We start from the raw sequence: 17,098 nt of genomic DNA on the forward strand, positions 1-17,098 counted from the left end.
AGCACTTCAATCAGTTTGTTCAAAAGGGGCTGATTAGTGAACTTATGTCACTAACATTATGGCAATATATATGTGTGTGGCGTGTGTGTGCACTGTATATACTGTATATACCCCTATGCACCTTTCTCTTCCTTTGGTACCTTCTTCTTTTTGACTATTTGAGCTGATGTAACAAGTAAATTTCTCTACTGTGAGATCAATAAAGTCAATCGATCAATCAATCAATGTGTAAAATATGAAAACATAGGGCTTTATGCAAAAACATTTGCTTGTTCCTCTCATAACATTTGCACTTTTTCTCCTATCGTGTGCTTTCAGTAATGCACCATATCAGATTCAACAAACGTTCTTAACTTCAGAAAATGAGCGTAAATGATCCTGGTAAACCTGATGCAGTCCACCTGCGTGAGTTCTGAGAAATGTAAAAAAATGAAAGCCCCAATAATGTCCTATAAGGGGGCGGCTTCCAGCGCTTGTTAGATGGTGGTCAGTCACAATAAAAGGCATCAAAAAAGAAGAAAAACTTTACAGGTTTGGAGGTTGAGGTTCTGCTAACTGAAAGCCGAAGGAAAGAGGTTCAACATATGATGTAAAATGTTTAAAGGTATAGGGGAGGATGTTCGTTAATGTTTTGAAAAACATTTATAACCCTTTAACCACTCCTATTACACGTGTACAAGAGCGTGCACGAGCCCATTTCTCCTCGTGCACGCTCTGTTTAAAAGTTGTTGTTTGCATTGCTCATACGAGCTTAGTTCCCAAAAGAATATCTGCCATTTTTCCTCTGTGTCAGACTCACAACTGGAAAGTGAAAATGGGGACAAGCAGGTAGGAGAGCCTGATGTAAACATATGACCAGAATGATTGACAATAAGGAGGACCACTCATTTTGATGATCCACCCAGAAAAAGAAAATCCTCCACTATACCTTTAAGAAGAATTTACCATCAACCAACATCACAAAACATTCAGCTAAAGCTTCTTTTAATTCATAAAACTCAATCTGATAATAATAATAAAAAATATATATATATATATACACACACTTAAAATTAATCTGGAAGCATTTCTTTTTGAAAAACAAAATTGCAAAAATAAAATGTATAATCATTTCCAGATTGCACTTTTTCAAATATAATTATTTTTTTCAAGCTTTAATAAAGTAAACAAATACCTTGCTTCAGTTTGTCTGAGGTGATGTTTTAAATTCTGTTCAAATCTGTTTTGCTTTAGCTGTTTCTGAACCTGTTCCTACATTTGGTCACAGCAATAAGGTTCATCTGCTCATGGACTAATACTCACCTCAACCAGCTGCTAAACAAACAGATTTCTTACACTGAGATTCATTTTATTTGCTCTGCTAACTTGATTCGGTTTCATTCAACAGGAAACAGAGAAAACTTTAGATGGCGGTTCATAAAGCACCAAAACTGCTAATGCTTTTTGAGAAAAAGAAGAAAGTAATTTAGTTTTCTAACATTTTCAATCGGGATCTCAAATTAGTTTCATGGTAGATTTTTTTAAAGTAGAACCTGTTGATAAACATAAATGAAACCATAGAGATTTGAGAGAGAGGAAGCCCACAGCACCACTATTTCTACACAGACAGAAACAAGAACCTAAGTATAAACAAACAGAATAAGAGTAAAAGAAACCCAGAAAGAAGACATTAGAGGCTCTAGTCCCGCCCACTGAGTCTGATGGGTTAAGGTGAGCTTGAATAATTTCCATATGAGATACGAGGGGTAAACTAAACCTTCATCTGCAATTTTAGAGAGAAGCTCTGAGCTGAAATAGAAGGAGTGAATTATGGCTTATAGGTCGACCCTCATCGCACAGAAAACACAGGATGCTTCAGCAGAGGAAGACAACAGGCTGGATCCAAACTAGCAGTAACTGAACATGTGGAGGTTAAAGCGTTCTTATGAGAGAAGTTAAAATCTAAAAAAAACATTACATCTGGGGTCTTCAACGTTCTCCAGGCCAAGGACCCCCAAACTGATGGTGAGATGAAGCAGGGACCCCCTAATATTATATATATTATGAAATTGTGTTATATCAAACTGGTCCTATAGTCACTCTATTATATAAGGAGTAATGTAACTAAAGTAATTTCCCCCTGGGGTTATTAAAGTATTTCTGATTCCTGGTTGATGGGACAGGTGTTGTGAATGAAACGGTGCCCAGCTTGAAAGAGCTCCTGTGTGTCGCTGAATGTGAGCATTGATGACTGAAAGACATCTTCTGCCTCCATTTATCTGTTTACTACAGTGTGCTGAATTCATGTTAATGTGGATTTAAAGACATTTCAATTATTGGAAAAAATTGCAGGGGCAATATAAGCAATATAAAAAAAGTCTAATCAACCAAAACTTTTGCGACCCCCATGCAGTACCTCTGTGGACCCCCTAAGGACAGCGGACCCCCTGTTAAAGACCTCCGCATTAGAGGTTTTCAGGGTAAAAATAACCTAAAATGAGCAAACAATCTTGGATCTATTCTTCTAAACAATTTAAGAAATCATTAATCTTAAACTATGCTTGCACAGAAACCCAACATGACAACAACAAAAAAAAGTCAGTCCACCTTTCTGAAACCAACTGAGCTTTCCGTAGCTCCTGCTGTAAAATACAGCTGATCAATGGAGCTAAAAAAAAAAAAAACAAAGACCCTCTTCAACATTTCATGATACTAGATTTAAAAAAAAACCTTTGTTTATTTAACATTTCCTTAAATATATATGTTCTATAAGACCCTACCACTTGGTTTTCCCAAGTGGTAACGCAAAAAGTCCTAATAGAAACACCTTTTAATCAAATTAGGAACATGCAGGTTGGAGATTCTCACAGGGTAATAAAAATATCAATATTTTCCCAGGAACATGACTAATGTGAGACTTTTTTTATCAATAAAAGTTAAATATTCTACAGAAAAATAATTTATTGTGATGTTCTTTTAATACACAATCGACATCTTCATATCAGTATTTTTTTTTATCTTTCTAGTTTCTATTCAAACAAGCTTTAAGCAGAACATGCTATCTGCTCTTTAGAAGAGTGAAATGATAAACAAATGATCTGCTAAAGTAACAGGCCTGCAGGCTGTTACCTTCAATGATGCAATGGCTGCTGCTGATCTAGCTTCCTCAACATGACTACAAAAACTTCTCCCTCAGTCATAAACGGCCTGTGACTGGCTACATTTCAGGAAGGGCGTATAGCATCTGCAGCAGTGGTTTATTATTTATTTATGACTGACATTATGATCAAAAATAAAATAATGAGGGGAAAATAATCCCAAATCATAAGAGGTGGTGAGAAATCTGCTAAGAAAAATACAAAAACCTCAAAGTTGTGAAAATGTTGCAGCAGAAAAACCAGTAGTGTCACAATGAAGTTTTAGACCAGTATGCTGATTCTGACCAATTCTCAGGATTCCAACATGAAAACTAAAAGTTAGAGCTTTTCTTTGTTTTAAGGTTAAAGTTTCCAGTCTGAGAACAATGAGTGAAATCAGACATACTATGGTTTCTGACCTGATGCCTGCAGATCAGGCGGTAAAACGGCTGACCGACCCTCGATCGATGGCTGCATCTGTAGCCCAAACCTAAAAATAGCTGCACTTTATTTCACTTCCCAAACAAGCTTTCTCTACTTTAGTTAGGAATCATAAAGCTGAAGGTAAGAGGCAGCTCGCTGTGAACAGGGTGGATCCCTCTGTCAGCTTCAGGATTATCAGGTCTGAGCAGTCCAGGAATCGTTAGGAGGAACCATCAGAAAACATTTTAATCCCATCAATCGTCTTTTCTCTCAGATCTTCAGAGCTACAGAAGCTGAACAGCTTTAAGAGAAAAGGAGAAACTGTAGCTTCCTGCTGAGGTCATGTAACATGTGGAGAATCTGGAGGGTGGATGTTAGCCTGAAGGTGCAAACATCCTCTGATCCAGCAGCCTGCTAGGCTTCCCAATAACCAGACTAAATGCACGATAAAGGAGAGTGAGCCTGTGGGCTCAGACTGCAGGGGTTTTCTTCTCAGTATTGAACCAAACAAGGTTTGGTTTTAAAGTTCTGTGAAGGAGTGAATCTAGAGGTGTGGCCATCCGTTCCACTTTCACCTGATAAGAACTGAGCCTTTAAAGGCCAAGTTTACCCAAAACAGTGAGCGGAGCAGCGAGTCAGAGCCGAGGAATGTCAGGAACGCTGCTACAACACCTGAATCCTCCCACCAGAGGAGGATTCTTCTGCTAGGGCGACCACAGACCATAATAAAGACAGCCTTTAATCCCAGCTTCTAACGTCTTTATTTTCTAAGCCGTCTTCATTGAACTACAAGGACTTTAAGCTGCTCTGTGTTTTTAAGAGGATCATATTTTATCAAGTTGTTTATCTTTGAAAGGCTGTACTTTAAGTTTTTATACAAAGTTGATTTTTTTAAAGTAATTTTTATACTTTTATAGCACTATTACTTATTTTCTCACTCTTCAAAAATATAAATATTTAATTCTCATTTTAAATAATTTATTTGTTTAACCTTTTCCGGTTTCCATTCATTTTCTTTTTTTCTTTATTGGACTTTTTGTCTATTCTATTGTAATTATATTTTATTTAACAGTTATCACTTTATCATTTTTTTTGGCTTTAAAGTTAATAGACATTTACTTTAAGTACAAAAAAAAAAAACTTTTATGACATCTTGTAATTTTAATGTTTCAGTTTTAAACCACAACATTTTTAAAGGTTAGGAAAAAAAAAAAACTTTAAAAAAGCAAATAGAAAAAAAAAACATCTGAAACTGAAAAGGAGGTTTATGAAAATTTGTCATCGGGCTTTTCTGCTCTAAAAAATGTCAGATTCTGCTGAACCAGAGCGCCAGAACCAGAGCGCCAGAACCAGAGCGCCAGAACCAGAGCGCCAGAACCAGAGCTGCAGAACCAGAGCGCCAGAACCAGAGCGCCAGAACCAGAGCGCCAGAACCAGAGCTGCAGAACCAGAGCGCCAGAACCAGAGCGCCAGAACCAGAGCGCCAGAACTAGAGCGCCAGAACCAGAGCGCAAAAAACCAGAGCGCCAGAACTAAAGGTACACAACCAGAGCCGCAGAACCAGAGCTGCAGAACCAGAGCGCCAGAACTAGAGCGCCAGAACCAGAGCGCCAAAACCAGAGCGCCAGAACCAAAGGTACACAACCAGAGCGCCAGAACTAGAGCGCCAGAACCAGTGCGCCAAAACCAGAGCGCCAGAACCAAAGGTACACAACCAGAGCCGCAGAACCAGAGCTGCAGAACCAGAGCGCCAGAACCACAGGTACACAACCAGAGCAGCAGAACCAGAGCTGCAGAACCAGAGCGCCAGAACCAGAGCGCCAGAACCACAGGTACACAACCAGAGCCGCAGAACCAGAGCTGCAACAATCTTTATTTCCACTCAGCAAAAAACAGTTTCCTCGCCTTCTCTGTGACTCACTGTCTCTGTGCTCTGATCTAACTGCACTGCAGAGGACGGAGCAGCTAAGTGGTCAAAGGTGGGTTTTATTGCACGTTCCTGTTTGTGGCGAGCAGCAGGCAGGCCAAGCAGGTCCGAGTCCCTCAGGAGGAGGGGAGATGGAGAAGGAACGAGTGGTCGGTCTGTTGGTACACAGTGAATAGTAAAACACAGAGAGCCATGCACACGTTTCTCCATGCCGCCCATGTGACGCCTCATACAGGAAATGGACACTCTCTCACAGATGTAGCCTCTTCCTGAAACATGCAATCGCGGCAGCTCCGCCTCCTGATGTTTATCAAGACTCAAAACTTGTAGGAGGAAGGAGAGGAAGAGCGCAGGGAGCCGTTCTCAGCCCGAGGTTCTGAGAAAAAGACAATACAGACGTAAATCCCGACGGAGATCCTTCTCACACGGAGCTCTGGAATAAAAAATGCTCGGTAAAGCTGAGCAAAACGGATCCAAAATATTTGCTCTGATCAAGCCCAGTCGTTTATTTCAGCAAAGATTTTACACAATTTCCACCGTTTCCTGTCATCCTCCCCCAGCACTTTAAGAGGCTCGAAGTTTCACCAAACATCCTCAGGTCTCCGTCAGTGCTGGCTCTTCATACCATTGGTCTAAATTATCCATCTATAGAACCAGTTCAGAACCTCAGGCGCTGCTATCTCGTTCCTCCGTGTCTGATAAACATTCAGGATGTGATTTTTCCCCCCAGTTAGATGAAAAATCCTCAGATGTCTCTTAAATCCGTTATCATTAAGGTAACATCTTCTAAAACCTCTTCTGGACTTTTGTGCTTCGATCCAACAAGCAGGCATGAGCCCATATCATGACACCAGCCTTTCTCAGAGGCAGGCTGCTGACACCGACTTTCCTACGTTTCTCAGATGGATCTGAGCTTCATCGGACCGAATTAGGGCCAAGCTCTTCGTTCATTGATCCATCGACGCTCCAGCAGGGAAACACCATACATTGGTATCAGTTCTGAGAATAAACTGATCTGAAATCAGCACAAGATCATCTGGTTGCAGATGGTAGAAGAGATGTTAGCGAGATCGTTTATTTACAATTCCAAAAGGATAAGTGAGCGAGTCTATAAAAATATTGGTGTAAGTTGTATGTCCAGACATGTCAGAGGTCAGCTGGGATTGGCTCTCACCCTTACTGCTCTTCAGAACTGCCTTCATTCTTTTATAAAGTCAAGAATGTTTTTGAAATGCTCTTCTGAGCTGAGCCTGAGTTAGACCAAATAAACATGGAAACATCACAGACTGGATGTAGATCTGCCTCACTAACATCCATGAGGTGAATCTCCACTTCAATCATACTATAAGATGCTCTGCTGAACGGGGATCAGGGGCCAGCGGAGACCACTGGGGTCCAGTCAACTCATGTTCAAGGAACAAGTTAAAGATGATCTTTGTGACACGGAGCATCGTCCTGATGGAAGCAGCCATCAGAAGACGGTCCACCGTCATCAGAAAGGAATCCAGTTTTCATCCAAATCTGGTGCGAATTTTGATTGAATGTGGAAGAAGGAAAATGTTCTTCTATAACACACCTTCTGTGTCGGAGGTCCATACTCTTTGGACTGATCCCTGTCCGTCCATCTTCATCCTGAAGCCTCAATGGGCTGAGCTGCTGCCATCCGATTGGCCAATTACCAACCAACTGACCTAATAAAGTGGCTATGGATTAGTACGATATCTGTGGCTGAAATTAGCGTTTCATTCCTGTATTTGTCCTTTCATCATAGAGCGCATGCATCCATCTCCAGTTTCCTCCTCATTAATGATGTTTTCTTTGATTTATTAATAAATGTTTATTTTTTGTTTAAATTTAGATCTTTGATTTGCATCAAAACAATCCACATCTTAAAAATGCGATATGAATGAATCTTTGGTGCCAATAGGAGCTTCAGAGTGGTGCTGAGGAGAACGGCGCCATGGCGTCCTTCCCTCTGAGACATAAGCAGAGACAGCCAATCGATGGAGGAGCGTCTGGGATGTTCGAGGAAGTGGTGACTTGGACTTTAAGTACAGTTAACAACGGTTCCCATCATCTCTTCTCCAGCTTTTAGAGTTTAGCAGCAGTCGCTTAGAGCTTTTCCTCAGCATAAAAAAACTAAACATGCAGAAGCCGTCTCAGGCGCCTGCCTGCTAAATATTTTAGGAATTTCCTGAATCTTGATCAAACGAATCCCTGGTTTCATGCATTTTTTAGCACAATCTCATATTTCTATTTCCACGTCTGATTCTGATTTCTCTGTGATAAAATCAAAGCGTCTTCGGCAGCAGAGGACGGGTCTGTAGGAAGCAGACTGATGGGACACCTTTAGCCCCAATCACCCAGCAGATAAAACAAGCGCGCTGGATTTGATCTACCGCACCATCAAACGGATGATTAGATTATATCAAAGCCTGAGAAGGTTTGTTTTTGAACAGATGCCTAAATAAAGCTTAGAAAGATAAAAAGGTCAAAGGGTTACCCAGGTTACTAAAACTGATTCTTCCTGTTAACTAAAAGCCAAATCAAAATGTTTTATTTTATAACCTTCATCCACTATGACAGGAGATGGCATAAAAACACAGAAGCTGCTGTTTCCTCACAGCATCAGACACGGATCACTACAGAACATCACTTTATCACCATGGTTCTCATCCCTACGGCTCCAACATGCAGGTTCTGACCCAGAATGGACCTAAATCCTCAGATGTAGCTGAGTGGAGGCTCTCTGTAGAAGATAAACAGACGTTTCCCCTTTAAACTAAACTTTTCTCTCATCATTTGACACATTTAACTTCTGGATTTCCCTGCAGTGACTTTATTTGACCTTCATGACGGATTAATGATCAGCTTAGGCTGCCGATCCAGTTATGGTCGGAACGCCTCCCTCCCACACATGAGCACGATTCTCAGAGCGCAGCTCGGTCCAGATCGAATGACTTGAAGATGAGAAGAACTTAAAGGCCAGAAGACCCACTGTTTTTTTTTTGTTTTTTTTAAAGGATCACATAAAGTCAGATTTGAATAAACTGAATCCAACTTTTTGATACAACAGGAGTTCAAACTTGAGGATTTATTTTTAGATTTGGCAAAAAAACATTCAGTTTAACCTTTTTATGTACAGGATGCTGTGAAATATTGCACTTTGTTTCATATCCTGCCCACAGTACAGATCCAGACTCTAACTAACCTTATATCTAAGCTCTTTTTTTTGTTAAATGGACCCAATTTACTCATCATAACTGTGTCTAATGAAAATAGTGATGCTGCGGGCTCTAGCATCCCCTCCAGCTCCCCTAACCACCCGAGAACATCTCAGCAGCTCCTCCTTCCTCATAATAATCATCCATCAGGTATTTTTTCTTATTTCTAACAGATCCTGATGTTTGTCGCTGTATTTTTGGAGCATCGGCTGCGTCCTTTAAAGTTCCAGGCCGCACAAAGCGAACCATGAGTTATCTGATGCAGACAATTAAAAGTGAACTTTCTGTACGTCTGCAGACCGTCCATCAGCTGATGAGTCAAAGTTGACCTCGCTGTTAAGCCTCTGCTGGAATGTAAACTAAGGTGTCTTGTTTCTTCCACCATGGCTTCCTCTGAGATCATAGCGATGGTTTAAAGTGCTCTGTAATCTCATTTTCTCCTCCGAGCTTTAATGTGCATTTTCCACAGCTTCCTCAGCATCCATTCATATTTGTTTCACCCTCTGCGATCAGAGGAGGGTCACAAACATTGGCCTGGCCAACTGCGTGCTGAAGAAGTCAGGGTGGGAAATACTTTTATCATCTCGCAGTTTCTCGTTTACATTTGGATCCTGGTGAGTGGAGGACATTTTTACGTGCAGCTGCTGATCCCTTTGTAATTTTTCTTTTTTTTGGTTTCACATCAGGGTGTCACATTTTTGTTTTTTCTACAAGCTCCAGCACGTTTCAGCAAATATTTAACCCGTTTGTTGGCTTTTAGAAGGATTTCCATCCCCTGCAGTAAAACTAAAACCCTTTTTCTGATCAGAAACATTATACTTATCATGTGCGCAATCTCTTCATTTCAAATGTTTACCGTACGCTTGTTTTTTCTGCTAAAACTGAGTTTAAACTGAGCCTTTAGATTATTCCATCTGGTAATAAAGCATCTTTCTGTATAAAAGTTGTTCTTTAACCTAAATAAGAAGCTTTTAGCTCACTTTTATTTAATCCTTCTGAATGAGCGGTGCTTTCTCCTTCATGTAGATGACCTTCAGTGTTTCTGCTTTAGATGTAGCCCCACTCGCAGGAGCTTAAAGAGAACTAACTTATCCAAAGGTTTTCTAGTGCAGGCATCATCCTGCAGGCTGTAAGCTGCAGTGACAGCTCCACATTTGGAGGCTCACAATGCAAATTGAGTCATTACAGAGATCAGTGACTCCTTCACACAAAGCTCTTTTCTGCAGAATAATCTGGAAATGCAAAGTTTCCAGCAGCTTGTGGAGCAGACTCTGCAGCCCCTTATCGTTCCTGCGCATCTTCCAGTCCCACTGCTCCACTTTTGACATGTTGCAGCTTGTTTTAGACATGAAGCTGAGCTTAAACCGAGCTTCTACAGAAACACAGCCCTCTTTGGGACCTGCAGAGTCTATTTCTGCTTCTAGGATGTAAAAGTTAACTTGTTATTAAACTATATTATTGTGATATAATTTAGTTGTTTATTTTTTAAATATTTCTGCTGGATATTGCAGCTTTCAGAGCTTTCAGCAGTGAGCAGAGTTAGTTGGAGGGTTTGGTCCCTGCAGGCTCTCACCTCTCCAGCCGTCCCCCCCACCGGCATCTTCTGCCAGGGATCTGCCAGCTGAGCCAGAGGCATCTTCTCCTCCTCTTCTTCTCCTCCTTTATTCCTGCTCTCCTTTCCTCTCCGCCGCCTCTGTAAACTCCAGCTTGTTCTCCCGCCGTTAAACGTCCCGACCCTGGCTCTTTCTCCTCTTCCTCTCGCCCTCTGCTCCGGTTCTGAGTCGGCTGGAGGCGAACCGAGCGGAGCCGAGCGAACGCGGGCTAATTCCGGCTGTGGTGTGGCGCAGAGACCGCCCCTTCCTGCTCCGGAGAGACAAACTGAAGAAGAAAAAAAGGAGGACGCCCTTTTCTCGGAAACTGCTCCACCTCTCTAATCTCCCTCTCTCTCTCTCTCTTACTTCCGTTCTTTCCCAATATGGCGGCCGGTGTCGCCTTACCTGTCCGTCAGGCGGCTGACGTCGGCGTGCGTGACGTCGGGGAGGCGTTACCTGAGCGGGGAGAGGTCGGCCCTGCTTTGAACTTCAGCATGAGTCATAATCACTGACCACACTGGAAAAAAACACAACATGGAGACTTTATTACTCACATTTCTGAATAAGAATTACAAACATGAACAAAGCGCAGCACAGGTGGGACCTAATTAAACATGGAAAGGTTACTTTGCTTCCATGAGCGGATTAAAAAAGGAAAAAATATATGATATATACGCAGAGTGTGATGGAAGCATTAGGGATTTAATGTAGATGGTTAAGACTCTAATGATATTAAATAGATCAATATTAAACACATTACCCAAATGTTGATTATGCCAGGGGTCTTCAATGTTTTCCAGGCCAAGGATGCCGAGATGGAGCGCGGACCCCCCAATTATATATATTCTATCAAATTGTGTTCTATCAAACTGGTCCTATAGTCACTCTATTACAGCTGGAATAATGTAACTAAAGTAATTCCTCACTGGGATTATTAAAGTATTTCTGATTCCTGGTTGATGGGACAGGTGTTGTGAAGGAAACGGTTCCCAGCTTGAAAGAGCTCCTGTGTGTCTCTGAATGTGTGCATTGATGACTGAAAGACATCTTCTGCCTCCATTTATCTGTTTACTACAGTGTGTTGAATTCATGTCAATGTGGATTTAAAGACATTTCAATTAGTGGGAAAAAATTGCAGGGGGGAATATAAAAATAAGTAATCAAACAAAATGTTGGAGACCCCCCTGCTGTTCCTCCATGGACCCCCTAGGGGTCGCGGACCCCCTGTTGAAGACCTCCAGATTATGTTGAAAGCAAAGAACATGTTTTGTGAATGAAAACTTGGGGGGGGAAACAACTTAGCAATAAAACTTTATACTAAAAAAAAGGTCAAAATCAATTCTATATTCTGTATTCTTAGACTAGACACACAGAAATAAAATCTGCCCTGAATACACTTTCTCCGCTTCTGGTTTGCAGATTCTGTTGTGGTATTTGCAGACTGTTTTTCAGTTTGCCATCTTTCCACTTATTGTATATGTAACAATAAAGTTTCACCTTTAGCAATAGGTTTAAGCTGCACTTTCTGATTCTTTGAATTAACCTATGAAACATAATATTGTACTTTAGAAATGATTTCGTCTTCCTTATGAAATTTCCCCCTCTAGTCAAGCACACATATTTCCCATGATCAAATGTAGTGTTATAACAAAGACAGAAAGTTTGCTGCATTCTACGGAAGCCTTTTTTTCCCCTTTGCCTTCTCTAGATAACGACATAACTATCTCGTTATCACAGTTAAACCATTAATTTATTTTCTTGAGATAACGAGATAATTATCTCATTATCAGGATAAAACAGTTGTTAATTTCTTGAGATTAGGAGATAATTAACCTGTATGAGTAATGAATGAGGCTGATCAGCAGCCCTGGATTCCCAGTCCATCCATGCCTAGTAGTTGTGCAGTCGAGGATGATTGGACTGCATGGAATACAGTAGAAAAAAAAATCTGTTTTTTTAATGAAAATCTTTATTCTGGATTCATTTGGGGGTTTATGCATGTGATACCTGTTACAGGCGTAACACCGGGGCTGTTCAGAAAACAGCCGCAGGCATAGGACGATTTGCTTATGAATCAGAAGTGGAAGAGAATCATCAAACCAGCAACGTCGTCTCGAAACATAAAAGTTAAACACAGCATTATTTACAGAATTACACACAGGCTGCCATGATTTATACTTATTAATAATTTCCAGCTGTTGTGCTATTGAAGGATGTAATCGGTTTTAAAACCCATCATCTCGTTATCACAAAAAATTGTCTTTTATTATCTTTAGATAATTAGAAAATTTACTTGTTTTTTCGAGTAGACGTCGGTAAAAAAAAGGATAAGAGGGACACGACCAATCTTGGCTTCAGTAGTGTTCTCAGATTTGAAATTCACATTTCACATTCCAAATTAATATTTTAAATTTTTCAGTTTTTTAAAAATTGAGTTTTACAAACAGTTTTTTATATATTTTTTTTATTGGGTTTTTCATATCAAACTCTTCTTACTATGGGAGCCGGGTTTTACCACTGATGTGAGGAGCAAAGACGCATTTCTATTGCTCTGCATGGACGTTAACGTTTTTATTGGGCTTAAAATGAAGAGAATGTGATTTATAAAGAACTATTTGAAAAGGAAAGTATTTATATAACATACCCTCAAAAGAGAAACTTGAAAAAAAAAAAACTACATTTCAAATCTGTAAAAAAAAAAAAAATGTAAGAAATTAAATTAAAAAAAGATATGAAAATAAATTAACAAAAATAAATTGAAAGAATAAAAATTTTAAGGAAATATTTTTGGGGTATGAATATTTTTCTGAGTTTAATTTCTGAGCTGCTGCTTGTTTTTTTTTTTNCCTCACTGGGATTATTAAAGTATTTCTGATTCCTGGTTGATGGGACAGGTGTTGTGAAGGAAACGGTTCCCAGCTTGAAAGAGCTCCTGTGTGTCTCTGAATGTGTGCATTGATGACTGAAAGACATCTTCTGCCTCCATTTATCTGTTTACTACAGTGTGTTGAATTCATGTCAATGTGGATTTAAAGACATTTCAATTAGTGGGAAAAAATTGCAGGGGGGAATATAAAAATAAGTAATCAAACAAAATGTTGGAGACCCCCCTGCTGTTCCTCCATGGACCCCCTAGGGGTCGCGGACCCCCTGTTGAAGACCTCCAGATTATGTTGAAAGCAAAGAACATGTTTTGTGAATGAAAACTTGGGGGGGGAAACAACTTAGCAATAAAACTTTATACTAAAAAAAAGGTCAAAATCAATTCTATATTCTGTATTCTTAGACTAGACACACAGAAATAAAATCTGCCCTGAATACACTTTCTCCGCTTCTGGTTTGCAGATTCTGTTGTGGTATTTGCAGACTGTTTTTCAGTTTGCCATCTTTCCACTTATTGTATATGTAACAATAAAGTTTCACCTTTAGCAATAGGTTTAAGCTGCACTTTCTGATTCTTTGAATTAACCTATGAAACATAATATTGTACTTTAGAAATGATTTCGTCTTCCTTATGAAATTTCCCCCTCTAGTCAAGCACACATATTTCCCATGATCAAATGTAGTGTTATAACAAAGACAGAAAGTTTGCTGCATTCTACGGAAGCCTTTTTTTCCCCTTTGCCTTCTCTAGATAACGACATAACTATCTCGTTATCACAGTTAAACCATTAATTTATTTTCTTGAGATAACGAGATAATTATCTCATTATCAGGATAAAACAGTTGTTAATTTCTTGAGATTAGGAGATAATTAACCTGTATGAGTAATGAATGAGGCTGATCAGCAGCCCTGGATTCCCAGTCCATCCATGCCTAGTAGTTGTGCAGTCGAGGATGATTGGACTGCATGGAATACAGTAGAAAAAAAAATCTGTTTTTTTAATGAAAATCTTTATTCTGGATTCATTTGGGGGTTTATGCATGTGATACCTGTTACAGGCGTAACACCGGGGCTGTTCAGAAAACAGCCGCAGGCATAGGACGATTTGCTTATGAATCAGAAGTGGAAGAGAATCATCAAACCAGCAACGTCGTCTCGAAACATAAAAGTTAAACACAGCATTATTTACAGAATTACACACAGGCTGCCATGATTTATACTTATTAATAATTTCCAGCTGTTGTGCTATTGAAGGATGTAATCGGTTTTAAAACCCATCATCTCGTTATCACAAAAAATTGTCTTTTATTATCTTTAGATAATTAGAAAATTTACTTGTTTTTTCGAGTAGACGTCGGTAAAAAAAAGGATAAGAGGGACACGACCAATCTTGGCTTCAGTAGTGTTCTCAGATTTGAAATTCACATTTCACATTCCAAATTAATATTTTAAATTTTTCAGTTTTTTAAAAATTGAGTTTTACAAACAGTTTTTTATATATTTTTTTTATTGGGTTTTTCATATCAAACTCTTCTTACTATGGGAGCCGGGTTTTACCACTGATGTGAGGAGCAAAGACGCATTTCTATTGCTCTGCATGGACGTTAACGTTTTTATTGGGCTTAAAATGAAGAGAATGTGATTTATAAAGAACTATTTGAAAAGGAAAGTATTTATATAACATACCCTCAAAAGAGAAACTTGAAAAAAAAAAAACTACATTTCAAATCTGTAAAAAAAAAAAAAATGTAAGAAATTAAATTAAAAAAAGATATGAAAATAAATTAACAAAAATAAATTGAAAGAATAAAAATTTTAAGGAAATATTTTTGGGGTATGAATATTTTTCTGAGTTTAATTTCTGAGCTGCTGCTTGTTTTTTTTTTTTTTTCAAATTTGCATTTCCAGTATGTGTTCCTTACTTATAATGGAGCAAAATTGACTCCATATAGTGGCCACAGAGATCATACAAAACCAATATTTATACCTTTAATCATATTAAAGCCTAATGAATTGATAGAGTATATAATCTTAAATAAACTTGAAAAACAATCTACAAATAAGTAAAGATTTCTTAAATTAAGTGTATTTATACTTAATTTTAGTAGATAAATGAGATAGTTTTCCAATGGAAGCAGTATTTTTGCTCCTAAAATAAGATCATTAGATGATGCAGTTGTGTTTTCTTATTTTAAATCTAAATTGTCTTGTTCCATTAGCAAAACCTCTCTTTTACCTCCTCAATTCAAGAAGAAATAAAATTATTTTAAGAAAAAAATTACTTATCTAGATTTTAATTTTTTCACGTATAAGACTTGGAAAAAAATAATGAAAAAAAATATTCGAATAGATTTACAGAAAGAGAGAGAAAATAAAACTTAAAACAAACTGGCATGTATTTCTAATAGAGCTGTTGATTAATTCAACAATCTAAAACAATCAAAAAGGTTTTCTATACTATAAAAAATATTGAAACTGTCGATGATGAAGCCATGATAACGAAAAACCTAATGAAATATTATTGTATTTGTGAATTAGTAAACATTGTATGCTATTTTTGCATTGTAATACTTTTGTCCCCCTTTTTTATTAATAGTGGAAGATATAACTTTTACTTCCTTCTGATCCTTTCAGTCACGGTTTTGGTTTCATGAATGAGTTACGTTATGTTTAATTGAATGAAATACATAAAATATCGGCCTTCGAGAACTGACTTGATGGTAGTGCAGTAACAGCAGCTTTTCTTCACAGAATGCTGAATTAAAGAAAGTTAAGTGGAAGGAAAATATGTTTATAAATTCATAATAAATAGGGATTTTAAAGTGAAACCAGTTCAGGAATGTGTGAATCCATCATACTGCTCCTATGCTTTAAAGTCCTGTCAGTGAGATGTCGGAGAAAACGCCTGAGTTTTATGTGTGACATAGAATCTGTGTTCTGCTTGTCAATGGGACAAAAGAATAGACTTTTTTTCTCAACAGAAAAGCATTTTGACCGTTTGGAAATATTTACAGTCACAAAAAAACAGAGGGTGTGGTAATTGAGGAGCCCTGCCTATTAGGAATGCGGTTGGAGGGCTGTTTTCAGAGCTGTGACAACAAATGTTAGGCTACTACTGTCACCTAGACCTCAGATGGATTAGAAATTATTTTTTTAAACATCCATCCATCAATGTTCATTTACTGTACCGTGTCTGTAATGAATACCTGATTACCTCATCAGTGCAGGGCAGCATGCAGGAGATCAGGCATGGTCTGGTTGCTTTACTAGCAGCCTTAAGGCCATCTTCAGTGTCTGCTTTGCTTTCGCTCATATTGATCTCTATAATTCACATATAAATGCTTGAGGATTCATTTTTCCTCCGCCCCAATTTTCCATTAACACGCCTGGATGCAGCAAACCCAAGCTTCAGTGACCTGTAGAGTTCAGTTTACCCCCTTTGTGCAGAATGTCAGCGACTGTCTGCTGGATGGATACACAGTGGACATAATCACCAAATATTTTAGCATTCAGCAGGAGAGGACTGTAATTTCATTTCCTAGAAATACCTGTGGTGAACAGACAGGCTGCAGAATGTATATCTATAATGAAGGATTTCTAAAAACCAAAAATGTTCTTAGAAGTGCAGATAAAATTCAACTTTAAAACCAAAAAAAATCTGAAAGATGTCAAAATTAGAAGCACTTTTTATTGGGTTAATGCAATATTTGCAACTACATTGTAGTTTTCTTTGTGTTTTTCATGACTGGGAGTTATTCCAAAAAGCCCCATAAAACAGCTCCCTTTTATTTGTAGTGTGTAAAGGCTGAGGTTGTCCCTCTTAGTGCAAATATAGGCCACACCTTTTCTCCACAATAATCAGTATAGGTCACTCCATGTTACCTGCCTTTCTAGGTGTCGACTGAAACAATAACCAATCAGCGGTCTCACCA

The 17,098-nt window shown here is 38.7% G+C and overlaps 1 protein-coding gene across 1 annotated transcript in view; it reads right to left on the reverse strand.

Moving 5' to 3' along the window:
- The window catches only part of LOC107081812 (ribosomal protein S6 kinase alpha-3), an 81,216-nt gene extending 70,603 nt beyond the window's left edge, over positions 1–10,613 (reverse strand). The window contains exon 1 of the mRNA XM_015370078.1: positions 10,264–10,613. Within this exon, the coding sequence (XP_015225564.1) occupies positions 10,264–10,326 (63 nt within the window). The 5' untranslated portion in view covers positions 10,327–10,613. The remainder of the gene's footprint in view (positions 1–10,263) is intronic.
- Between the last annotated feature and the right edge of the window lie 6,485 nt (positions 10,614–17,098).

The sequence above is a fragment of the Cyprinodon variegatus genome, unplaced genomic scaffold (assembly GCF_000732505.1).
Source record: "Cyprinodon variegatus isolate N-32 unplaced genomic scaffold, C_variegatus-1.0 Scaffold41, whole genome shotgun sequence".
Taxonomy (NCBI): domain Eukaryota; kingdom Metazoa; phylum Chordata; class Actinopteri; order Cyprinodontiformes; family Cyprinodontidae; genus Cyprinodon; species Cyprinodon variegatus.